This window comes from Neophocaena asiaeorientalis, unplaced genomic scaffold (assembly GCF_003031525.2).
Source record: "Neophocaena asiaeorientalis asiaeorientalis breed wild unplaced genomic scaffold, Neophocaena_asiaeorientalis_V1.1 scaffold437, whole genome shotgun sequence".
NCBI lineage: Eukaryota > Metazoa > Chordata > Mammalia > Artiodactyla > Phocoenidae > Neophocaena > Neophocaena asiaeorientalis.
In genome coordinates, this window is record NW_020173375.1 from 1,243,918 (window position 1) to 1,271,742 (window position 27,825).

Sequence of the window (27,825 nt, forward strand, 5' to 3'; positions counted from 1 at the left end):
ATTAGGAAACAGCACTTTACCAGGCCCGTTAGGAGAGCCAGACCCAGGAAGACAGTCAAGCCACCCTAGAGGGTGGTCTTCAATGTGGATTAAGCCAGCTAAAGAGGTCAAATTGTGAGTTTGGGGAGACTGTGTGTGTACAGTTGATAACCATCCCTCCTGAGCATGGATGTTCATCAGCTCAGTTTTCAGCTTCCCCAAATTGTTGACGTATACACAGTAAGAAATGCTGACAATAACACAAACACCACCTTGTTCTGCCAGCAGGTAATTGAGGGCTATTTAGTTATCCATCACCACCTTGACTAGTGAGTTCAGTGAGTCTCATTGGCTTGGATGGCTTGGGCATAGTGTTAGCTATTTCTGCCATGGTTGAGGACAGGACTCCATTTTTTTCTAGGGCCTGCATACCTATTCCCAGTATTAGAATTTGGATAGCAGAATGAAACCAGTGGTTAGTTTGTCTTCCCAGGAGGATACTGTGAGCCACTTTGTAGTACATCAGCAGAAGGGGTCCTTTTCAGCCCTCTCTGCAGTTGCTGACATGGACAGTCAGCCTTAGAACTCTGAGGCAACAATCCTTCCCCTGGAGGCAGATATTCTATTGCCCATTGGGGTCCACAGAGAAATACATAACCCTGAGGGGTGCAGGGGACACATGTCAGGGATTTTGTTCTGATAATGCTGACTAGTCCAGTTATATACAGCCTTGGCTTGCTTTTACCATGTGGTTGCAGGGAGAGAAAAATTACATACTGGGCATCCAAGTCCAAAATGTCGGTATAGATCAGTAATAAGCATTCTTGTACAGGGTTTTTTTTCTGTCACATCATAGGAAATATTAAAGTAAGGGACTCCGGAGCATGCCTGCATCTGGGCCTGTATCAAAGGAGTGACCCAGCTATTTGACCCATTGACAACTTGAGGAAGTTCTGAGCAGTTTTGTGTCAGCCAGGCCATTACAGTGGGAATGCGGAACGAGAAGGAATTCATTCTGTGATGACAAATCCCAGCATTGTTTAAGTTTGCCTCCTCTGACTATGGCTGTTGTTGTAACAGACACAGCAGATGATTCTGTAGGAGTGAGAAGAGGAAAGATTAATGTTTCTACTCCTCTCCCACTTCATGAATCTTCTCAGGCCAGAGCTACTCTGGTCTACTGCTTGTGATACTAGCTGCCCTGATATTGCAACCCAAGCCAGATGTTACCTCCTCTGTGGGCACCCAGTGCCTTTGTGGCTTGACACAAACTTTTTGGCCTCAGTTGGCCAGTCTAGGGAAGGGCTGCACAAACTTGACATGTCTGTTAACGTCACCCACCTGATTGAAAGGGTCAGTGTGCCCAGTACTACTAGAAGGACCCTCGCTAGCACCCTGATACTCCTTGATTTCATCTCCCACCTTTTTGGTATCCCATAGGTAAGGAGGTTCCCCAAGGTATGTATCATATCCAGACTAGAGTCAAGGAGCCCTGTCTGGGGTACAGTCGTAGGCAGAACTGCAGATCACCCCAAAGACGTACACTCCAACAGGAAAAAAGAAGAATGAATGACATGTTGAGATTGTGATTTTGCAGGCACAGCCTAAGCACATGGCTGCCTAGTCTACTTCCACCACAACCATACTCAGTATTTCCCAATGTGTGTTGCAGTGCCTGTTTTCCTTGCACTGGAGTGTCTAGTAGCCATAGTCCCTGAGAGTGTGCCCATTGTTGTCTTGCTTGGGCAGTGAAGGATGTTCCTTGGTCAGAGTGAAGTCCCATGGGGTATCCAAAAATATGACATAAATTTTATTCAAGGACAGCTATGTTTCAGCATCCACATGCCAGACTGGAGTAGCTATACAATAGCCTGACTAGGTGTTATGGCAGTGAGGCATCATCTTTGCCTGTGGCTGGTGGTCAGGGGTTTAATGTGAACAATCTGCCAGATCCAGGTGAGTCCCAGTCCTTGGTTAATGTGTCCCAGTTCTTCTCTCTGGATGATTTGAGTATATTGACAAAAATCACAAGATTGTACTACATCCTTAGACTTCTGGGTTATCTCTTGGGCTCTGGCCCATTTTTGCATCTGAAGTAGACTCCTTTTTCCATAGATGTACCCACCAGGCAATTGTTGCAGCCCACTGGGCACAAACTTGATCGACACGAGTTCCATTTATGTTTTTATTTTAAGTTCCTTTGCAAACACAAATGTGTGGTCCTTCACAAAAACATGCTACTAAAAAAAGAACAAAAAAATTCAATGAAGAAATTAAAGAGGAAATCAGAAGACACCTCAAGACAAATGAAAATACAGCTTGCCAAAATCTATGGGATGCAGAAATGCAGCTCTCAGAGGGAAGTTTATAGTGATACAGGCCTACAAGAAACAAGAAAAATCTCAAATAAACAACCTAACCTACCATCTGAAAGAGTTAGAACAAAGCCCAAAGTCAGCAGGAGGAAGGAAAAATAAAGATCAGAGAGGAAATATAAAAATAGAGACCCCCCCAAAAAAGACAATAGAAAAGATAAATGAAATCAAGAGCTAGTCTTCTGCAAGCATAAACAAAATTGATAAGCCTTTAGCTAGGCTCGTTAAGAAAAAAAGAGAACCCAAATAAACAAAATAAGAAAAGAAAGAGGAGAAATTACAACTTATACTCAGATATACAAAAAACTCATAAGAGTATATTATGAATGGTTATATGCCAACAAATTGGAAACCTAGAAAAAAATGGGTAAATTTCTAGAAACGTACACTTTTCCAAGACTGAATCTGGAAGAAATAATCTGAGCAGACAAGTCACTAGTAGTGAAATTGAATTAGTAATCAAAAAGTTCCCAGCAAATAAAAGTCCAAGACCTGATGGCTTCACAGGGGAATTCTACCAAACATGTAAAGAAGAGCTACTATCTATCCTCAAACTATTACAGAAAATTGAGGAACACTTCTGAATTCATTCCATGAGGCCACCATTACCCTGATACCAAAACCAGACGAAGATATTACCAAAAAAAAGAAAATTACAGACCAATATCTCTGATGAATATAGATGCAGAAATTCTCGACAGAATATTAGCAAACCTAATTCAACAATATATAAACAGGATCATACACCATGATCAACTGGGATTTACTATAAGGATGCAAGGATGGTTTAATATCCACAGATCAGTCAGTGTAATACACCACATTAACAAAATGGAGACTACAACCACATCATCATTTCAATAGACATAGAAAAGGCATTCGACAGATTTCAACACCTATTCATGATAAACACTCTAATCAAAGTTGATATCAAGGAAACATATGTAAACATAATAAAGGCTATTTGTGACAAACCCACAGTTGACATCATACTCAACAGTGAAAAGCTGAAAGCTTTTCCTTTAAAATCAGAAACAAGAATGCTCACTCTTGCCACTTCCATTTAACATAGTATTGGAAGTCCTAGCCATGGCAATCAGAGAAGAAAAAGAAATAAAAGACATCTAAATTGGAAAGGAAGAAGTAAAACTGTCACTGTTTGCAGATAACATGATACTATATATAGAAAACCCTAAAATGACCACCAGTATACTATTAGAAGTAATAAGTGAATTAAGTAAAGTTGCAGGACACAAGATTAATATACAGGAATCTGTTGCTTTTCTATATACTAGTAATGAACTATCAGAAAGAGAAAGCAAGAAAACAACCCCATTTAAAATTGCATCAAATGGAACAGAATAGAAAATCCAGAGATAAACCCATGCACGTGTGGTCACCTAATCTATGACAAAGGGGCAAGAATATAAAATGGAGAAAAGACAATCTCTTTGATAAGTGGTGCTGGGAAAACTGGACAGCTACATGTAAACGAATGAAATTAGATACTGTAAATCTCTTAGACGAAAACATAGGCAGAACACTCTTCGACATAAATCACAACAACATCTTTTTCAATCCACCTCCTAGAGTAATGAAAATAAAACCAAAAATAAACAAATGGGACCTAATTAAACTTAAAAGCTTTTGCACAGCAAAGGCTGTGCAAAACAATAAACAAGACGAAAAGACAACCCTCAGAATGGGAGAAAATATTTGCAAGCAAAACAATCAACAAGGGATTAATCTCCAAAATACACAAACAGCTCATGCAGCTCAATATCCAAAAAACAACCAACCCAGTCACAAAATGGGTAGAGGATGTAAATAGACATTTCTCCAAAGAAAACATACAAATGGCTAAAAAGCACATGAAAAGATACTCAAAATCACTAATAGAGAAATGCAAATCAAAACTACAGTGAGGTATCACCTCACACTGGTCAGAATGGCCATCATCAAAAAATCTGCAAACAATAAATGCTGGAGAGGGAGAAAAAGGAACCCTCCTACACTGTTGGTGGGAATGTAAACTGGTACCTCCACTGTGGAGAACAGTATGGAGGTTCCTTAAAAAACTAAAAATAGAGCTACCATATGACCCAGCAATCCCACTCCTGGGCATATATCCAGAGAAAACCATAATTTGAAAAGATACATTCACCACAGTGTTCATTGCAGCACTATTTACAGTAACCAGGACATGGAAGCAACCTAAATGTCCATCGACAGAGGAATGGATAAAGACGATGTGGTATATATATACAATGGAATATTACTCAGCCATAAAAAAGAACAAAATAATGCCATTTGCAGCAACATGGATGGACCTAGAGATTGCCATACTGAATGAAGTAAGTCAGACAGAGAAAGACAAGTATCATATGATATCATTTATATGTGGACTTCGAAAAAGGGTACAAATGAACTTATCTACAAAACAGAAATAAAGTTACAGATGTAGAAAATAAACTTATGGTTACCAGGGGGTAAGTGATAAATTGGAAGACTGGGATTGATATATACACACTACTATATATAAAATAGATAACTAATGATGACCTACTGTATAGCACAGGGAACTATACTCAATACTCTATAACAGACTATATGGGAAAAGAATCTAAAAAAAGAGTGGATATATGTTTATGTATAACTGATTCACTTTGTTCTACACCTAAAACTAACACAACATTGTAAATCAACTGTACTCGAATAAAAACTTTTTTAAGTTTTTATCAAAAAGAATAAGATACCTAGGAATAAGCTTAAGCAAGATGGAAGACCTGTACTCTGAAAACTATAAAACATTGATGACAATAACTGAAGATGATACAAAAAAATGAAAAGATATCCCTTGTTCTTGGATTGGAAGAATTAATATTGTTTAAATGGCTATACTACCCAAAACAATCTTCAGATTGCAGTCCCTATCAAAATACCCATGACATTTATCACATAACTAGAACAAATAATCCTAAAACATATATGGAATCACAGAAGACCCTGAATAGCCAAAGCAATCTTTAGAAAAAAGAACAAAGCTGGAGGTATCATGCTTCGTGACTTCAGACTACACTACGAAGCTACATTAATCAATACAGTATAGTACTAGTACAAAACCAGACACATAGTTCAATGGAACAGAATAGAGAGCCCAAAAATAAGCCCATGCACATATAGTCAGTCTTCAACAAAGGAGGCAAGACTGTACAGTAGAGAAGATACACTCTCTTCAATAAGTGGTTTGGGAAAACTGGACAGCTACATGTAAAAGAATGAAATTAGAATATTTTTTCACACCATATACAAAAATAAACTCAAAATGAATTAAAGACCCAAGTGTAAGACCTGAAACCATAAAACTCCTAAATGAAAACACAGGCAGGACACTCTTTGACATAAATTGTAGCAGTATTTTTTTGGATCTGTCTCCTAAGGCAAAGGAAACAAAAGCAAAAATAAACAAATGGGACCTAATTAAATTTAAAATCTTTTGCAAATCTTTTAAGCAAAGGAAACCATCAACAAAATGAAAAGACAACCTACTAAATGGGAGAAAATATTTGCAAATGATATGGCAGATAAGGGGTTAATACCCAAAATATATAAACAGCTCATACAACTAAATATTAAAAAACCAAACAGCCTGATTTTAAAATGGGCAGAAGACCTGAATATACATTTTTCCAAAGAAAGCATACAGATGGCAAACAAGCACATGAAAGGATGCTCAACATTGCTAATCACCATAGAAATGCAAATCAAAACCACAGTGAGATATCACCTCATGCCTGTCAAAATGGATGTCATCAAAAATACCACAAGTAACAAATGTTGTCCAGGATGTGGTGAAAATGAAACCCTTATACACTGTTGGTGGGAATGTAAATTGGTACAGCCACTATGAAAAACGGTATGGAGGTTTCTCAAAAAACTAAAAATAGAACTACCATGTGATGTAGCAATTCTACTCCTAGTTTTATGTCCAAAGAAAACAAAAACACTAATTTGAAAAGACATGTGCATTCCAGTGTTCGTAACAGCATTATCTGCAGTAGCCAAGATAAGGAGGAAACCTAAGTGTTCATCAACAGATGAATGGATAAAGATTTGGTATATATACATTGTATGTGTGTGTGTGTGTGTGTGTATATATATATACACACACACACATACATACATACATACATACATACATACATACAATGGAAGATTACCCAACCATATAATAGAATGAAATTTTGCCATTTGCAACAACATGGATGGACTTGGAGGGTATTATGCTTAGTGAAATAAGTCAGACAGAGAAAGACAAATTCTGCATTTTCACCTTATATGTTATATCTAAAAAATTAAATGAATGAATATAACAAAACAAACAGACTTACAGATATAGGGAACAAACTAGTGGTTACCTGTGGGGAGGGCCAGGATAGGGGTAGGGATTAAGAGGTACAAACTACTATGTATAAAACAAGTAAGCTATAAGGATGTACTGTACAACATAGGAAATATAGCCAATATTTTATAACTTTAAATGGTGGGTAAATCTATAAAATACTGAATCAGTATGTTGTACACCTGAAAGTAATAATTATAAACCAACTTAACTTCAATAAAAATTTAAAAATAAAAAAAAGATCCTTTGCCATGAGTATCTACATAAGTGACATGTTTTTTTCTTCCCAGGGAGCAAGCTGCTGCCATAGTTCTTTTCCGTATATGGGGGATCCATTAATAGTCCAGTCTTTTAGTTGCCATTTGCCTGACCAGATGGCTAAGTCATTGGCAACAGCCCATTTGTTGGTGAAAAATGTATCAAGGAAGGGTAGTAGAGGTGGCCTGCACTGCCATTACCACAGTGCAGAGCTTGACCTATTGGAATGCCCACACCTGATAGTCAAAAGATGGCCATTTACTGGTTCAGATGGTAGCTGCAACCCAGCAGACCTCATTTGCCTTTAGTTTCACAGAGCTGTCAGTAAGCCATGCCATAATGTCATCTTTGAATCTTGGGCCTTAGGAATTGCACCTGCTGTGCCTAGGGCCTGGACTTTATCTGGATTTATAGTCAAATTGGTACTTATCGTTCTGTCAGTGACTAAGTGTAGCCACCATGAAATTAGTATTGTAGCCGTGTAGTTAATATAAGGGATGACTAAAATTTCTGTAGTACTTGAGCTTATTGAAGATCAAGCCCTGCCCTCTGGTAGCATATTATAGAAGAATTTAGGTATCCCTGCAGGAGTACAGTAAAAGTATATTGTAGGCTGTTCAGTGAGAACAAAAATTGGTCATGACCTCATTCTGCAGAGGGATCGAGTAGAAGGCATTAGCCAGATCAGTCAACAGCATACTTGTTTTCCATATGGGTTGCACTGCCTCAGTGATGGTGATAATATCAGAAACTGCTAGGGCAAAAGCTGAAACTTCTACATTTATCCTTTGGTAATCTGTCAACCTCCAAACTCTGGAGGCCTTCCTTACTGGCCTGATTGGGCTGCTTGTATTGTCTCGAATTAACAGAGCGATGTCCTTTTCCCCACCGTAGATACAGTATTTTTGTTGAACAACGCACCATGATTTGGCCAGCTCTGGAGCAGGCTAGGAATGCAGCTGGCTCATTAAGCTTGAATTTGTCCTTGTTGTGGTACATACCGCTTGAGGCAATGGTGGTTTTCAGTACCGTACACAGCCAAAATGTTAATAATGCCTATTACGTATTCAATAGTAGGAACCAGGATCATCAGTACCTGAAATGGTCCAAAGAATCTCATCCACAAATACATGTGGACTTGTCTTCCATGGGTAACTACATTCTTCCCAGACCTACTATTTTAATTCTGCCTCTGTGGGGACCTGTCTTTTGGGCACCAGTATCCAAAGGCCCCATAGAAGTTTAGCTCCCCTCTCCCCTTTTCCCTTCTATCTTGACAGGGGCATAGGGCCTCTGGTCCCCAACGGGGACCCAGAGATCTTGGCCCCATCCCTCTGTTATTCAGCCCTAGATAGTTAAAGTCTGCAGTGCCCCTTCATCAAACAGATGCACCAACCAGGCTGTATGAGACTCCCCTGGCTCCTGTTCATATCCGTCCTTCAGTTTCCATATTTCACTTTCGAAGAAGGACTTCATTTCAACACTTTTGTTTTCAGCAATGCCATAGGTGGTTTTGCATTGAGTGAAACAGGTTTTATTTGAGGCCTGTAAGCCACCTGGATCAGGTAAAATTTCCTGCATGGGACCCCTTTATTTCTCTCAGACATCATTTGTGACCCTTAAGACACCTTGAGAGTTGGGGGGCGTGAAATGGGAGCGCAAAGGTGACCAAGAGCCCAGATTATTGTTGCCCTACACTTTTTAGGACCCATTTCACATTTCCACCCTCATGCATTGCACCAGCTTTTCCTTGTTAACAGAGAGATTATCAATATCCTTATTTATCCCCATATGGCCAGAGGGAGGCCAGCACATCAGTCAGTTCATCACCACCACCCCTCCCCCAGAGCCAGCTGCCTAGCCCTTTCATTCTATCATGCCATGGTGTTTTTTGTTGGCAACTGTATCTCTTGGTAAGGGAGTGTTCCAAGGCTAAGGCCTATTCTTATGGAGCCAAGTGGAGGTCTAAAGACTACATGAACAAGACTCTCTTTCCTAATAGTACATAACAGTGTCCCTCTCAAGACTTCTCTTCTCACCAAATGAAAAAGGGGGGGAGGTGTTAAAAGGAAACTTTTGAAGGTGATGAGTATGTTTATTGCCTTGATTATAATAGTACCATGCATGTATGCATATGTCCAAATGCATCAAACAAACGTGAAGTTTTTTGCATGTCAAATATGTCTCAATAAAATTGTCAAAAAATAACAACAAAGACTATCTTCTCTGTACTCCCTTCACCCCACCACATTAAAAAAAAAAATCTGCTCCTTGACAGGCCACCTGAATTTGGTTCATTTATTCCCATTGTGGTGTTAACATTATACATAGGCATTTTAATAACAACCATTATTTTCTTCTAGAAGCATGAAAATTGTCCCTTTAAAATACAACTCATTGGGCTTCCCTGGTGGCGCAGTGGTTGAGAGTCCGCCTGCCAATGTAGGGGACGCGGGTTCGTGCCCCGGTCCGGGAGGATTCCATATGCCGCGGAGCGACTGGGCCCGTGAGCCATGGCCGCTGAGCCTGCGCGTCCGGAGCCTGTGCTCCCCAACGGGAGAGGCCACAGCAGTGAGAGGCCTGCGTACCGCAAAAAAAAAAAAAAAAAAATACAACTCATTATGAAATGATGCCATTATGCTATACAATACTTTTTATAGCTCTTAACATTTTTTTCAAAAATAATTTTGCAAAAATGCTGATAGATTAGTGTCTCTGACAAATATGCCCAGCTCCCTCCCTCAACAAATTATTTTATTTTTCTGTTTGTTTTCTTATTTTTATATTATATAGTTATTCATTCAAAAATATTTATTGAGCAGCAGCTATGGGTTAGGCACTGTTAAATAACATGCAGATCTGAATAAGATTTTGTGTAATAGCAAAACAACAAAACATTTATGTTTTGTAGTAGAAATACCTTCAGAGTATAGTAGAGCCCCCAAATAGAGAAATTAACAAAAATACAACTGATTTTTCGTCTAAGTTACTGTTAGACATTATTATTAAGTTATTTAATTAAGTCCCTGTAATGTACCAAGATTTGGTACATTAAAGAGCCAAGATTTGGGAGGAGAAGTAGTTGATTGGGAGGCATCGTTGGACAAGGTGTAGATAAAACTTGACTGATGTCTTTGTTCTACCTATAATTTGCTGTGTGAACTTGAATGGATAGAGTAATTTCATCTTTTCTGGCCTTGTTTTTAAATTTAGAGTTACAAGTAAGGAAACTTCTTACATGCTGTCTTACATCTGGGGTTATGATTTTACTTTGGGTCAGCTGTCTTTAGTCTTTTGCTTATCTGTTGTTGATCTCTTGTGATTATAGATACATATTACATAATACTTTTGTTGGCTTTCCACATCTTGCCTCCAGGAAGACCATATCTTGTGAGCCATCTCCATAGATCCCCATGGGCTGCTCTTCAACATTGCTGCCCATTATAATTATTATGCCCACCTTGCATCTACTAGTTAGTTGATGCTACCTTCTTTCTGCTGTTCTGTGATCTCATCATCTTCATTGTACTGGAAGCCAAATTCTGTTTGAGTATCTCCTATTGCCAGCTCTAGCCTACAGAATACAGCTGTTATGGAGTTTCTCAGCAATGCCTGTGCCCCCATCACCAGTCTTTTCTTTATTGCCTTGGTAAACAATATTCTCTGGGCCCTCCTGAGGAACGTACTCAACTAGTAGGTCTTCTGAGTTTATACAACAGATCCTTTATGGCATGCTTTACTTTACTGTGTTTTAAATGCCTTTCTTCACAGTCTGCCACAACGATTCTCGGATCTCTTATTTCATTAATATGCAACGTTGCTTTTTCCAGGAGTCATCCAGCAATGCGTTAGGCCATTTCCATGGGCCTTAAATCCTGAGGCAAGGGAGAGTGCCCTATATCTAAAAACTCTCGTATCCTGTTTGATATTCCCATTTCCAGTCCAGTATCTTCAGCAGACACTCTCTTGGTTCTTACTGGTTCAAGTTGGCCCATTCCTGCAGCACCTATAGCATATAATCCTTCTCCTTTAGCAGACCCAGCACTTCCCCATTTGGGCTATGCTGAAATTTGACCTTAGCTTGGAGCTACAAGGGAAGGTTAGTATAGAGCATGAGGAGGGCTACTAGCATTGTCCTTAAGGTACTTGCTTCGCTTGAGGTTTCCATATATTCGAGGGGAGGGGTGGGTGGAGGAGGCATGCTACCCTCTAACATGAAACGTATTTGCAGACCCACAAGTTCATGGGAAACTTGGAGTTGAAGGTTATCAGCTGCATCCACCAGTTATTCTTTGAACTTGCACTTCTTTCCTATATGGCCCTGATTTTGGCGTAGACTTGCCTGGGATGCAAAGTCCCTTAAATTCTGCCACCCTTAAAATTGAGTTCTGGGTCTGGTCTTCAGTATGTTCAGCTCTTTATCTGCAGGAAATAAGGATCTCATTAAATGTTGCCAGTTGTTGATTTAAACTGGTGATTAATTAGCCTGTCATTTTCTCTGTTTAACATCTCAGTGACAGCCATAGTCCTTAGTCCATAGTCCTTATAGTTATTAATTACCCTCATCCCTCAAATGCTTGGCATGTTGTACAAGCTAAGTGCACATCTCCATTCACCCGCAAGTGAATTAGCAAATGGCTGCTATTCTGTGTCAGAGACTATCGTTAACTTCACTTACAACCAGAAATTGAGTCTTCCTCATAGTAGTCCTTCATTCAAGTGATCCAAGCTCAGAATCCCATCATTGAGGTCTGCTTCTTAGGACTACACTTGGTACCAACTGTTCAGGTCACATTCCTTAGAAGCCCAGCCTTAGTCAGAGATTTTTGTGCTAGTGATACATTGAAGTTTGTATTCTCCTGAGAAGCCTCTAAGAAAGTGAGGAATATAGGATTAAGCAGGAGACACACTAACAGAAATGTGGTTTCAGAAGAAATTTTGTTTGAGCATCATCTCAGAAGGAATTTTGAAAAATAAATTGCACCTCAGAGGTTGTACTGTCCTGAGGCAAGGAGGGTGGGCTCTTTTACCCTCCTATATCATTCCCCACTGGCTATGAGCCTCATCCTGAAGGAGGGAAAGGGTGTGGACAGGAGAGGCAAGGTAGAGCATAGGAATCTTTGTACCAGGTGGTTCTTTTCAGCCATGGTCAATTCTCCAGAGAAAGATGCAGGTAAGCGCCATTAGCTGTCAATACAGGAAGAAGCAGGAAGATTAGCCTTGTCTATTAGGATTTGGACATCTGGGCGGGGCCTCAACAGCATCTACCAGAGGTTCCTCCTATGTGCTAGAGACTTTACCAGCAAGCATTATCTCATTCAGTGGTGTCTCAATCAGCTTTCAAGAGAGTGATTATGCACATCCATTCACTTATATGAGTTCAGTATCATTGGTAGCTTGAAATTGGCCATGGAGGGAGTAATCACATCACAGAAATCTGCAAGTGCAACAATTCAGGGCCCCATCCCCCAGAGCTAGTTGTTAAAACTTTTACCAGCATTCAAATTTTATAACAACCTTATGAAGTCGGTATCATATTTTATAAATGAGAAAACTGAGTATCAGAGTGATTAATATACTTGTCATCTCTCATGTAGCTACTAAGCTATAGAATTGTAAATCTAGCTTTGTCTGGTTCCAAAACTTGGACTCCTACTGTTACAGCATGTTGCTTTTTTTTTTTTTTGGCTGCCCCAGGTCTTCATTGGGGCATGTGGGAATCTTTAGTTGGGGCATGTGGACTCTTAGTTGCGGCATGCGGACTCCTAGTTACAGCATGGAGCCTTCTTAGTTGCAGCACGTGGACTCAGTCCCAGCATGCGAACTCTTAGTTGTGGCATGTGGGATATAGTTCCCTGACCAAGGATCGAACCCGGGCCCCCTGCATTGGGAACGTGGAGTCTTACCCACTGGACCACAGGGAAGTCCCCAGCATGTTGCTTTTTGAACACAGAAACTTCGTTCTCTTTTTAATCATTTGAGAGTTGGCTAAATTTCTAGATGACCCGGAATGCACTTTGATCACCAACACCTTCTACTCCAAGTTAATGATTTTATTGTATTTCTCTAGTAAATAGCAGCCCCAGGACACATCACTCTATCATTTTGCCTCTGTTTTTAAACATTCTTCCCTTTATCGTGTTTTCTTAACTGCTCTTTCTGGAAAGTAAAAGGTATCCAGTAAATATTTGTGAAATGAATAAATGATGACCCTTTAATATGAAATTAGATTTTTCTACAGGAAGGACAAATTAACATACCCTTCTTTAATTAAAATCATAGGTCAGAAATTCTCTCGAAGTGCCACAGTATAATGTGGGAAGTATTTCATGTTGAACCAGAGTTGATACACATTTGAAAAAGGTGTAGCTTACTCTCAAGTAACTAAGGGATTTTTAATGCATTTTTAATTAAATGTAAGTGCAAATAGAATTGCTTGGTTCCACCTTATGTTGAATTACAATATGAAGTAAATTGAATGATTAAGCTGAAAATGACTTTAGTCTTCATATAGACTTGAAAATCTTTTCAACTTTTGTGGCATAGAATTGACTGCTTCTGTTGTGTTTTTGTTTGTATTTCTGAAGCAAGGAGAAGTCAGGCTGAAGTGTTTGAAAGCTCTACAAAGTCTGTATACCAATAGAGAATTATTCCCCAAATTGGAGCTATTCACTAACCGATTCAAGGTAAGAATGCTTAGCGTATTTCCTTTTTCACTTTAAAAATGCTCGTTTTAGCTAGTTTAGCAAATGACATTACCATAACAAGTGTTTAGGTCATATTCTTTACTGCATATTCTTTAAATGAACCTGTATTAAATAGATGAATCTCTGCTTTACAAAAGATATTACCAACGTGAGTTCTTATTCATTACCTTCAATAGGCTCACCTGCTTAAAATAAGATTTTTTTCATAGACAGCTTTTTATAGTTATATTAATTTTGCAAGGTAGGTTTGTCTCTGTTAGAGAATGCCAGTTGATGAAAAAGATTTTATATTATAAACATTTATAACACCTCCTGGTGTGTGCATAGGACTATGATAATATGGTTTCAAGAGTAAAGCTTTCCATTTAATCTAATCATCATTAGACTAATCTATCATTAGTCTTCCATGAACTCCCCCAAAGACATTACCTCAGATCTGTCTCCACTTACTTTCTGTTCATGGTTGGTTTGATGTATAACTTTTCTTCAGGATCGCATTGTATCAATGACACTTGATAAGGAATATGATGTTGCTGTGGAAGCTATTCGATTGGTTACTCTGATACTTCAGTAAGTATAATATTTTAATTTAATCTGCTAATATATATATTTTTTAAAGTCAGGAAGATTTTTATTGTTCATAAGGGAAGAAATTTTTACTGTTAGTTTTATTTTATTTTATTTTTTTTTAAAACATCTTTATTGGGGTATAATTGCTTTACAATGGTGTGTTAGTTTCTGCTTTATAACAAAGTGAATCAGCTATACATATACATATGTTCCCATATGTCTTCCCTCTTGCGTCTCCCTCCCTCCCACTCTCCCTATCCCACCCCTCCAGGCTGTCACAAAGCACCGAGCTAATATCCCTGTGCCTTGCGGCTGCTTCCCCCCAGCTATCTACCTTACTACGTTTGTTAGTGTGTATCTCTTTTAAACCCCTCTCCTCGCGCACCAGGAAACAAAGAGGGAAGAAAAAGTCTCTTGCCTCTTCGGCAGGTGCAGGCTTTTCCCCGAACTCCCTCCCGGCTAGTCGTGGTACACTAACCCCTTCGGAGTATGTTCAAGCCGCCAACCCCAGTCCTCTCCCTGAGCTCCGTCCAAAACCGAAACCCGAGCCTCAGCTCGTAGCCCCGCCCGCCCCGGCTGGTGAGCAGGCAAGCCTCTCGGGCTGGTGAGTGCCGGTTGGCACCGATCCTCTGTGCAGGAATCTGCCCGCTTTGCCCTCTGCACCCGTCGCTGTGCACTACTCCGCGGTACCGAAGCTCCCCCCTCCGCCTCCCGCAGTCTCCGCCCGCAGAGGGGCTTCCTAGTGTGTGGAAACTTTTCCTCCTTCACAGCTCCCTCTCACTGGTGCAGGTGCCGTCCTTATTCTTTTGTCTCTGTTTTTTCTTTTTTTCTTTTGCCCTACCCAGGTACGTGGGGAGTTTCTTGCCTTTTGGGAGGTCTGAGGTCTTCTGCCAGCCTTCAGTAGGTGTTCTGTAGGAGTTGTTCCACGTGTAGATGTATTTCTGGTGTATTTGTGGGGAGGAAGGCGATCTCTGCGTCTTACTCTTCCGCCATCTTCAAGGTCCCCCCTCTGCTAATATATTAATGTTTTTTCCCAGCATTATTGATGTACTTCGCATATATAACCCTAATATATATTCTTATCACTTTAGGTTTTACTTTCACATTTTAAGGTTAGGTTTGAAACAAAATGTTTTGTTTTCTCTTTGTTTTTTATTTTGAATATTGTCTACTTTCTTTACATAAAAGTTCTTTTATGCAGTATCAGAGAAGTAACATACTTCTGTTTGAAGAGAGAGAAGGCTTCAAAGGGATAGGTTTTTCAAATAGGCTTCTTTGGAATGGTATAGAAGTAGGAGAAAGGAAATAAGGCATTTAAATTGTGTCATTAATATGATAGAGATTTTAAAATAGGAATAGTTAGTTTCATCTATAGAGCTTTGACTAAAAACTAGGAAGAATCTATGTGAGAGAATGCAAGTGCCGGCAAAGTCATTACAAATCCTCCCCTCCCCGCTTTGTGAGGCTTTATCTGTCATACACCAAACATCATGTATGCTAGGGTCTGTTGTTGTTTTGATCTCTTTTTACCTCTTTCTGCTCCACTACCATATTCTTTGTTATTGTGGCTTTATACTCTAGTATATGTTGTATGTTATAAATATGGCCTCTTAGTGGTTTGTTCCTTCTTCTTTGCCTTTCTTTTTAAAATCCACTTAGCTACTTGTGGATTTGTTTTTTCTTCTTTATGAATTTTTAAAGTACTTTTGTCTAATTCCTCAGAAACTTTGGTTGGGAGTTTAAATATTAGAACTCCATTTAGGGACTTCCCTGGCGGTCCAGTGGTTAAGACTCCATGCTTCCATTGCAGGGGGCACGGGTTCGATCCCTGGTTGGGGCACCTAAGATCCCATAGGCTGCACAGCATGGCCAAAACAAAGAACTGCATTTAATTTTATAAAAAATTTAGGAGAGAATGGAATCTTTTACAATTATGTATTGTAATGCTTTATTTAGATCTCATTAGGTCTTTTATATAAGGTTTAAATTTTTTTTTAATTTTTTCCTAGAGGTATCGTACATTATTTACTAGGTTAATTCTTAAATACTGTATGTTTTTATTGTTTTATTGTTATTTGATTAGTATTTAGTGTTAAAAATATTTTCTACTTAGTTATTGCTAAGGCAAGGAAACATTTAATTTTTATGTTGGTCTTTTATGTGCAGCCTATTAGAACTTTTATCCATGTTGACAGTTTGATTGTATTGAATTTACTACGTAGATTATTATATGATCTGCAAACAATTTCAGTTCTGTCTTCTCCTTTTCTAACCTTAAAACTTTGTTTCATTCTCTTGTCTACTTCCATTAGCCAGGACTTTGAACACTATGAAAGTATCACTGATAGTGGATTTTTTTTGTTCTTGTTCTAGGAAGGCATCTAAAGTTATTTCTGAGATAGGTTTTTGATATGATAGAAGTTCTTTTGTATTCTCAGTTTTCTGGGATTTTCCTTTCATACATTGTTGAGCCTTTAGAATTACTCTTCCTTGGAAGTAAGGGAAGAAATAATATCAAAGCCAACAAATCTAATGTTGAGCCATTAGATTTGTCTAATGGTAATTTACACCCATGCATTTCTAGAATAAATCCTGTTTGAACATATTTGTTTTCATTGTATTTTGCTTAAATGCAATGTTATATTTAATATCCTATTTAGGATTTTCACATCTGTGTTGTGTGTAAATTTGACATAATTTTTTCTGTTCCTTACCCAACTTTGAAATCAAGATATATACTGTTTGTAAAATATCTTCAGTAGTTGCTCACCGTTTTCCTGTTCTGAAATAAATTTGCTATGACAGATTAATTCCTCCTTGAAATTTTGAGAGAATTCTTTTGTTAAAGCCATGTCAGTTTTAAGTTTCTTTTGAGAGAAAGGTCTTTGATTACCATTTCTACTTCTTCAGTGGTTATCCATCTAAGTTAACCGTTATTTCCTCTTGTAATAATTTTGGCTTTTCATATGATTTTTATAGTATATCAGTTTTATCACAATTTTCAACTTTATTGTTTGATAGCTTATGATATTTTTATTCATAAAACTTTATTATTTCTTTTGTTATTTGCATCGTTCATTTTATTTGTATCCTCTTCTTGATGAGTCACGGCAGAGGTTTGTTCATCCTACTGTTCTTTTCAAAGAACTAGCTTCTTTTAGCTATTTCTTTCTTGTTTTTGAACAATCGTATTTAAAGTAACAAATATACCTTTAAGTACTACTTTACTAGTCTCCTAAAAATTTGGACATAGAATATTTTCATAGACAATATTAAGTATTTTGATTACCTTTATGATTTTCAGTTTAAATCAAAATTATTCAGTAGTAATTTTTGTTCTCCCTAGATCAGATTGGTTAAAGCTGTTCTTTCTATTTTATTGTATTATTTGAGAATGTGTTCTGAGTACTTTGGTCAATTTTCTGAATTTTCTAAGTATGTTTAGAAACAATACATATCTGTGTTGTGTATATAGTTATTTATATTTATTACTTTGAATTTATTTAGTGTCATTCAAATTATCTATACCTTTGCTTATTTTTGTCTACTTTTTCAGAAGGATGTGTTAAAGTCTTGAACTACTATTGTTCACTTGTCTTTCCTTTTCGGTTGTTGCTTGGTATACTTCAGAGTATATAGATCAGTACCTCTCTATTCATGATTTGTACATCTTCTGATAATATTCACTTTATCCTTACATCTCATTCTTCCTTGTCATTTATGAAGAATTTTTTCCTTTTCAATTCTATTTTAAATTATTATGCCCCCTAGTTATAGTTTACTTGTAAATTTCACAAGCTTATCAATGTCTTTCCCTTGAACAAAAAATACCCACATTCCAACCACTTGTATTTTTCATCGGAATTGTCTAGAGTTTAAAATCTATTGTTAAGGATTACTTTTTTACCCTTTTTTGGGTTTTTTTGCTTCCTTTTTTTATTTAGTTTCAGTAATTGCTCATTTAGACAAGAGTAAACTTTGCTTTGATATTACTTCTTCCCTTACTTCCAAGGAAGAGTAATTCTCTCGTAGACTCCTCCAGTATTGTCTTTTCAGGCTAGTTTACTTCCTTAAAAAGTATTTTCAAACCATCTAAGACCTTGTTTGGCTAAAAAAAATCATACTTTCATCATGAATTTAGAAAATGGTTTGGCTAGTTTCAAAAGTCTATTTTTAAGGTTTTTTTCTATGTTTTCATTGGAGGAAATAAGGGCAAATCATGTCTTATATAAAAGTATAGTTATGGCCCTCCAGCTGTGTCAAGTGACCTAATAATTCATTAGGTACATTGGTCCTTCTATGGATTCCTCAGAGAGCTCTCCCTTTTGCAGGAGAGGGAGATGTCATCCTGGAACCCACAGAAGTCCTTAGGATGGACCTCCAAGTGAGGGTCCTTGGCTTCCCACAGGAAGGAATTCCGGAGTGAACCATAGTAAAGGGAAAGCAAGTTTATTTAGAGAGATACACATTCCATAAGCAGAATGAGGTCTGTCTTAGAAGGCAAGAGTGGCTCCAGGGCACAGGGTCTTCTGGGAAGGTGAGATCTGCCCAGGGGCATGGGGTCATAGGTTTTTATGGGTTAAGTAATTTCATAGGCTGAGTGAGAGGAATATTCTTGCTATTTTGGTGAAGGGTGGGGATTTCCCAAGAATTGGACCACTGCCTAGTTTTTGAACTTTTATGGTCCTCCTCGGAACTGTCATGGTGTAAGAGGGAGTGATTTTTAGTATTTCAATGAAGGTATAATTAGCTAAAGGTCAGTGACCCAACTATTCTCAAAGCCACCTTGGTTTGAGCTGGTTCTAGCCTATCTTAGCATCCCAACAGCTGCTCCCCTTCTTCATTATCTAGCTTTTTGTGTCCTGTCCCTTTCCCTCCTGTCTCATCCCCACTCTAGGTATTTATGACAATGGGAAGTTCCCCAGAGTGGACAGTGCCTCCTCTGGCTATTTACTGTGTGACTCAGCGCCTGACTTTCAGGTTTCCTCTGTTTGAGTTGCTTGCCCTTTAGGTGGTCTTGTTGGGCAAAATGTCTTTTAAAACTATCCAGGCTGGCTCCCTTTAAGTATTCCATATCTGGCCTAAAGGAAACATGGAAGAAGTATGGATTTCTACTCATTATATTGCTCAATCTCCTAATGTCTACTTATATATTATTTCGGTGAGAAATGAGCTAAGGTTCCCAAAACTAACTCTCCAGTCTCTTATAGCATTGCATGAAATGATCTGGCCTTATTTTTCTTGGCTTGTGGACTCTCTACCAGCACTTCCCCAAAACAACAAGTTAAGTCACCTTTAACATCCTGTTATACCATCTTTAAATTCTTTTTCTCTGCATCTGTTAATTCTTCTTTTGGTATAGATTACTTTCCTTTCACTTATGAGCTTAGATTACTGAGATATCTTGTTAAATTTTTTTTCCTATGAGTTTAACTTTATCCTGAGGGTATTAGCTAATTGAGTTGATGATATACATGTAATTAAGTGAAGAGGTTAAAACTTAGGCCTTGTTGAGAGGGGGAAAAAAGTGTACTTTAAAAAATGCTTCTGTCTCCCATCCTTGATATTCAGCTCTTTTTCATTCAGAACTAAAGTTTCTCCCTTATACTATGATGCAGCTACCTTATTCTGCTGCAAAGGTCATTCTAATTTATATTTGTCAGATCCCTCGATCTCCTCCTAACCTCTAGGCATCTCCAGAGAATGAATTTATACCCCTACATCTTGTCAAGAACCTGTATAGCCCAAGAATTCTGTAGTCATCTAGTCATTAATCTATAACCCTGTCAGACATTTTTAATCATGTTAATAATCAGGAAATAGATGTTCCCTCTTTGGGAAAAAAATACTTAAAGATACATTCCAGCAAACCAAGAAAAGGTTCAAACTTTAAGAATACATGAATAGAAAGGTGGGAAATTTGTGTTAATAGAGGAGTGGTTATGACTAGTGAATCCATTTTACATAGAAAGAAGACTAAATAGTATTGTAAATATTATGATAAACTATAATTTAAAATAGACAATTCTGGAAAGAGTTACATAGTACAATAATAATTTAACTCTGTAAAACAGGGGCAAATATATGACCAGTGCCTATTAACAAAAATCTTATGCACATTTAAAGAAACTGAGCTAAACTGGGCTAATATATATCCCAAGGTACTAATACTCATTGTCCATAGGTGTGTATGGGAAGAAATGTGGACATTTTATTTTCTTGTGTTATCTGTAGTTTCTGAATTTTATATAACAATTAAGTGTCTTTTATAGTTAAAGAGAAATATTATTTTCAAAGTCAGACTAAAAAGAGAGGAAAATAAAGTCAGCATGCTTGAGCTTTTATAAAGAACCTTACAAAATGTTAATCAAGGTAGAACTGACAGTAAATATTTTTGGCTCAGTGTTACTTTCTGAATTTTTCAGTGGAAGTGAAGAAGCTCTTTCCAATGAAGACTGTGAAAATGTTTACCACTTGGTATACTCAGCACATCGCCCTGTTGCTGTGGCAGCTGGAGAATTCCTTCACAAAAAGTGAGTTAATTCTCTTTGAAACCAGGTTCCACTTTCATATGTTGTTTTGTCGTTGTTTTACAGTTAATGAAAGAAAGTAATAGTGACTGAAAACAGTGCTAGAAGTGGCCATTGCCCCAAGTTCTGGGGGTTATAATATTCTCACACCTACGTGCACATCATGAATCACATCCCTGAGAATGATGTCCCTTGTGATATATTCCTTTGGCCTGAAATCTAAAAGGATGGTTCTCAGCTAGTCAGCTTAGGTGTGTGAGTGGAGAAAGGAGAAGTGCTTGAAGTTTATAAAGACTCCCATAAGTAACTGATATTTTATTTCACCAAATTTTTTTCCCTTTTAAAATTCTGAGTTCTCATCTTCTCAACATTGGTAATTTAAATATCCTCAAAACGCCTCCCAAATTTTCATTTTTCTCCGTTCTGTCAGGATGAGGATTATTTTAATCAGTAATCCATAATGATGCTAAAAATTATATATGCAGTTACAGTTTAAAAGCAAAATCTCATCTATTTTTTTGACAAAGCATAGCGCTAGTGAGAGTTTATGAATATAATTAAACATTCTTATGAAATATATTTTTGATCATGGTCTACTGTATATGTTACATAATTTATTAGTAGATTAATTCATTCTTAAAATGTAAACATATTCTTGGGCAAGGGGATGTTTTGCTTTGTTTTCGTTTTTGTTCATAGATTTAACTTAGTGACTTTGACAGGTGAACCCAGAAGTCCATTACATGTTGTGATTTGTAACTATGCTAAGCACAGATGTAAATCATGCACTGGGCAACTGTTGTACATGGATGATTAACTTTGATAATGAGCAGGCCTGGCCCTCCATCCAGCATCAGCAGTTCAGTGCTGCAGCCACAAACTGCTCTTTACTTAATGGTACCTCTCAAAGTGAGAAAAAGTTGTTTCTATGTGAAAAATCTTTAAGAAGGAAGCTGGCTAGTAGGGCATGCTGGTAATGAAAGTGAGGAAGAAAGTCAGAATTTTTAGGCATGACTTTTAAAATACGATATTGACTTTGCCAGTGACTCTGACATCATTGGCTAATAAAGAATAATGCTATTTCCATATTTTTCTTGAGGTGTTGTCTATCACAAATATCAAGGGTATACTGTAGTCTTCCCTTCCTTTTTTATTGTATTCTAGTAATAAATTCTACTCTATTCTCTACTTAACTTTTCAAAAAGCTTTGTGTTTTTTTAGAAAGAATTATTACTTCTATAGTTTCAAAGAAAAGATAGGCTAAAAAGGCTGGTCAGCTACAGAATAGAGGCCATAAACTGGCAGCACTGTAATCAGAAAGAGCCTTTGGATATATTTAATTTTATTTGTATTGTGTTTTTGTAAGTTTGAAACACTTGCTAAAGAATTTTAAATTATAATATTTTACGTAAAAATTGACAAATGTAAGCTGCCATTATTTTTTATTTCTTTGTGAAAAAGAAGTCAATTCCTATGCAAATGAAAGCTTCACTTCATAAGCTTGTTTTATGCCCCTGCCCTGAAAATATTCAGTTTGAGAACTTTGATTCTTAATGAACTCTTTCAGCATTTTCCCACCATTTAATATTGTGATCTGTTAAAATCTTAACAAGTAAACTGTAGACTAGCCCCAGAATTCCACGATAAAGTTTAAAAAAAAAAAAATGTGTGCATGCACATAGACTTAGTCTGTTTTTTAGTCTAGTGTATTAAGCTATACCAAGCATCCAAAAAATGGTAAAATGTATCTGAAATGAATGTTTTAATGTCATTGAAAATTCTACATTTTAATATTAGAAAAATTAAGCCAATTACTCAGTGCCTTATATACAGTGAATGCAGTTATTTAAATTTGTACATTTTAGTGTAAAGGACCCTCATATTTTCCATTTGCCCCCCACCTCTGAAAGCCACCCAAATAAGCTTTCTTTTAAACCAGTCTGATATCTGTGCAGATATAGCTTCAAGATAATACTCTAGTCTTCTATACCCCCACCATATACTTTCCCCTTCCCTCCAAAAATACTGTTTCTCAATACTCATTTTCTGCTTGAAATTGGTTTATATTTTATGTCACATGAAGTTTTTCTTATTTAATTCAATTATTTAGCCTCTCATCTGAGAGGCCTACTATGACTTCCATGTCTAAACTAGCACTCTATATTCCTATTCCTAGACCGTTGTATTTCCTTGTAACACCTGAGGTGGTATATACTGATCTACTGTTTATCTCCAACCACTAGAGTGAGAGCTCAATGAGAATAGGGATTTTTTCTTTGTTCAGTATTATATCCCTTTTACCTGGAGCAATACCTGGGAGTAAGGCACCTTGAGTAGTCCTTAAGTTTTGTTAGAATAAGTCTTCTTAGGAAATTAAAATTTTCAGGTCATTTCTTTGCCGTATTCTAGAAGTTTTGCCACTAAGTAGCGTTTTTATAAATTTAATGTTTCTTTCATTTTACTCAATACTGTTGGGTTGTTGAATACTGTTTCTAGGTAATAGGTTAGTAAACAGAAGATAGTGGAAGAAGTAAATCATGATTAAAAGTCTGAATTTTTACCATTATTGCTGGAACCTTTGGTTAAATTCTATAATTACATGACTGTAAAATGGATATTTAAGAAAATAGAACTCTATTTAAAATTACATACTTTAGTATCTATCATAGAGAATAAAAAGTTTGTTTTTCATAAAGATTTGAACATTGATTAGCCATCAGTAAAAAAAGCTTTCTTTTACACTTTATGTATAGTTGAACTGTATGAAATTGTTCAGATCTAACCACTTTTTTGACCTATAAAAACATCAGTTACATACTTGTGTTGAAACAAATCAGTAACCTGATCTCTAATACTGTTTTCTTCTTTTAACACTGAAATAATTTATACATTGAAGGAAAAGACTAAAATTCATATCCATGTAAATTTGTAAAGTTCTTGTTTTGTTACTTATTTCCAGGCTATTTAGCAGACACGACCCACAAGCAGAAGAAGCATTAGCAAAGAGGAGGGGGAGGAACAGTCCAAATGGGAACCTTATTAGGATGCTGGTTCTTTTCTTTCTTGAAAGTGAGGTAAATTTTTAACATAATTCTTTATTTTGTTTTTGTTTTAACATTAGATTACATTTTAAATAAAATTGTTTAATTCATTGTAATTAACGATATTTTTTAATCAAATGAAGACAAGCCTGTTTCTTACAAATCTGACTCCATGGATATTTTCTTTGTTTTGTTTTGTTTTTTTTCTGGTTTTTTTTTTGGCTGTGCCATGTGACTTGTGGGACCTTAGTTCCCCAACCGGGGATTGATCCAGGGTCCACGGCAGTGAAAGCCTGCATCCTAACCACTGGGACCACCAGGGAATTCCCTGCCTCCATGGATTTGATTTTATGATTATGGAATCAGTACTCTACCTTTTGTGGGAATATGTATGCAGGTGCGGATTAACACTGAATATAGGCTAGCAATTTTTTAAGTTTTATAGTATTGCATTGTAATACTACATACTTTTTATTGTTGCTTTTTTTTTTCTTGAATTTTTGCCCATGGCTTTTAAATTATATTATTTAGGGAATTCCCTGGCAGTTCTGCGGTTAGGACTCCGTGGTTTCACTGCCGAAGGCCCAGGTTCAATCCCTGGTCAGGGAACTAAGATCCTGCAAGCTGTGTGACATGGCCAAAAAAAACCACATTATATTATTTAAACAGTTCATGAACATTGTCAGGCTATTAAAACCATTAGTTTTATCTTGTTTGAAAATTATGTTATTTAAGGAGAAAGAAAAATATGAATTTAGATGTAAATTAGTAGTTGTACAAATCCATAGTAGTAATTCCATGTGACATTTCCATGTCAGTTTATCAATTAAACAGTTAACATCCATAACATATTATCTATCTAAATCTGTTTGCGCAAGTGAACTTTGTTTTGCCCACTTAAATGTTCTTTGATATTAGAACTGTATTTCCTACTGCTGGTATGACATTGGGGGAATGGCAAACTAAACCTAAAGACCCCCTGAATGAACAAACTTGTTGGCTTATAAGTGAGTGGGAACAGAGTTGCAAAAAAGGTGGCAAAAATCTGGAAATCTAGGACCCTGAACTTTACTTGGGGAAAGAGTATTTTTGGTTTGTATTGGAATGTCCAGGAAGAAGAAAAACTTGAGACTGTATGCTCAAGTTTGAAAGTGCTGGAGAAACCCTGTAGGAATGAGGAATAGAGAGACAAACAGGCAGTCTATAAGAAAATTAAAATCAGAGAGAGATGTAAGAACTTACTCAGTGGAAAGAGTGGCGTTCGGGCAAAGCAAAGCCGGAAAAGTGGTAAAGTGGTGAAGGAATTCCCGGTATCTTTTAAGTGAGTTGGGAACAGATAGAGAAAGAATAAAGTCAGAAACAAAACCAGTTGGAGAGTTGCGTTTGAGTAAAGGACGTGTTTAAGAATTTAAGAACAGTGTTTTAAATGTGTATACAGATTACGTGGGATCTTGTTAAAATGCCAGTTCTGATTCAGTAGCTCTGGGTTGGGGTCTGAGATGCTACCTTTCTAACAAGCTCCTAGGTGATGTTTATGCTTCTGGACCAGAAGTCCAGGGACCACACTTTCCATAGCAAGGGTTTAAAACATTATTTTCTTAACAAAGCAAGTATGGATATATTATGGAGTAAAATACAGATGTTTGTGAATGTTTAAGGTAAAACACTAAGTACTTAATAAATATCCCACTTGTGGTAGATGATTCAAATTAAATCTTTAGCCCTTTAGGCTTTAAAGAAATGGGATTAAAAGTATTTTGCAACAATCAAGTCATATTTAAAAATTTGACTTTAACAGCAACAGTAATTTCAAAATTTGATAGGGATGAGACACATATATACTATTTAAACTGCTGAAAAGTTTAGGGAATATGATGATCAGGCTACTTTAACTTGATTATTAATTGAAAGAAAATGTTTTAGATCTCTGAAAGCCCAAGGACTTTACTTTTTGATATATTAAAATCCATAAGTAGTTAGTTTTACACAGTTTCATCTTCTATATAAAGCAATAATTTGTGATGTGTATTACTGCTCTATATTTCAAATGGTACTGCTGTTCCGTGTGTTTGCTGCTGTTTACTAAAGTGTTATAAGAACATTAAAATATATTTCCCAGTTCTCCTCTGTGGCATTCTTGTCAGCTGCAAAAACAACTGCAAATCATACTTAAGGGTTTCTTGTGTACACCTGGAGCTGAATGCTTATTAAAGCCATATTCTTACAATACGGTGGGATTCTGATTGTCTTATTCTGAATTCCTCTTGTTTTACTGTAATGTGTGTTTCAGTAATATTTTAGACTCATAAAAAGTTGAATTGAAAGAGACCTTAGAAATCATAAAGTAGAATAAGTCCAGCTTATAGATGATTACTGATCAGTTAACTAGAATTAACTGAATTGAAAATCATTCCTATTCCTTTGTTTTACTAGGATGTTAAATAGTAACATTTTAGTAATAGAATTCTAAAATGTTGAATTGAGAGAGGTTTGTAGTCCATGGAGTAGTAGTCCTCTTTTATATGGGAATTATAGGTGAAATGATGGAGATTAAGAGATCTGCCTAAACTAGTTTTTCTTTCCTTTTTAGTAGTCATTGGTTTCAAGTGAAAAAATACCTTGTGTATTTGAGATACATGCCATATAGTAGGATAAATGGTACTTGCATGTGATGAGTCCATATTTCCCTATATGTAGTGTGACCATAATACTTCCTGTACAAACTGTGCTGCTTTTCAGAGTGACAAGGATGCTATTAATAATTATTCCAAAGCACTAATCATAACCCAGAACATTTCTGGACAATCTAGAAGTACGGTAACTGTCCTGCTAGGCATATGGAATGATGAGGTGCATTATGACAGTAATTTAAGACAGAAAGTTAACAGACATATTATTGATATAACCAGGAAATTTCCCCAGAGTATTAACTTTTGGGGGTTCTTTTTTAATATGTTCTTCAAGCTTCACCAATAACTGGCTCTGCTTCTGCAGAGAATAAAAGCCAATATAACAGTATTTAGAAATTTTAGGCTTAATAATTTGGAATGGTTATTTGCACTGTAAATGATTTTCCATAAAAGGAATAAATATAAGATTCCATTATACAGTGAACTCCTTTAGTGTATTTAACTATTCGACAGAGAAGTGAGCAGGGCAGAAAAAACATGAGGTAAAATATTTATGAGCAACCTTGAAGCCAATTAAAGATAAATGGTAACACACCCAGAAAATTGTAAATAAAGTCACCAGGAAAATGAGATTAGTTTGTTATATACGGGATTAGAGGACACCCTATAAAATAAATTATACTTAGATATAGCAATGTAAAGTTCACCTAGACAATAAATATAATTTTAATTTATGTTATATAATTTATACATAAATTTTAATATAATTCTGATTATCTGTTTGCTGTACAATGACTCTTTCTCCATTAATGAGCTACCTTTTTTATTCATCTAATTCCCAAGGAGTACAAAGAATGCTTGCAAATGCCTGATTTTCATGCTGCTTTTATGAAATTATGTTACAAAAAACTGCGTTTAGAAAGTAAACTTTTGTGTTGTTGTTAGGGTTCCAGATCCTTTTTTTAAAAAAAATAAATTTATTTTATTTATTTGTTTCTTTATGGCTGCATTGTGTCTTCGTTGCTGCCGCAGGCTTTCTCTAGTTGCATTGAGCAGGGGCTTCTCTTGTCGCGGAGCACGGGCTCCAGGCACAAGGTCTTCAGTAGTTGTGGCGCACGGGCTTAGTTGCGCCGTGGCATGTGGGAGCTTCCCAAACCAGGTCTCGAACCCGTGTCGCCTGCATGGGAGGGCGGATCCTTTTTTTTTTTTTTAACATCTTTATTGGGGTATAATTGCTTTACAATGTTGTGTTCGTTTCTGCTGTATAACAAAGTGAATCAGCTATAAATATACATATATCCCCATATCCCCTCCCTCTTGCATCTCCCTCCCA

The 27,825-nt window shown here is 36.9% G+C and overlaps 1 protein-coding gene across 1 annotated transcript in view; it reads left to right on the forward strand.

Annotated features, from left to right (window-relative positions):
- STAG1 (STAG1 cohesin complex component) overlaps positions 1 to 27,825 on the forward strand; it is a 418,973-nt gene that overhangs the window by 302,643 nt on the left and 88,505 nt on the right. Inside the window, exons 11-14 of the mRNA XM_024746228.1 lie at positions 13,602 to 13,700; positions 14,212 to 14,291; positions 20,717 to 20,824; positions 23,781 to 23,895. Of these exons, the coding sequence (XP_024601996.1) occupies positions 13,602 to 13,700; positions 14,212 to 14,291; positions 20,717 to 20,824; positions 23,781 to 23,895 (402 nt within the window). The remainder of the gene's footprint in view (positions 1 to 13,601; positions 13,701 to 14,211; positions 14,292 to 20,716; positions 20,825 to 23,780; positions 23,896 to 27,825) is intronic.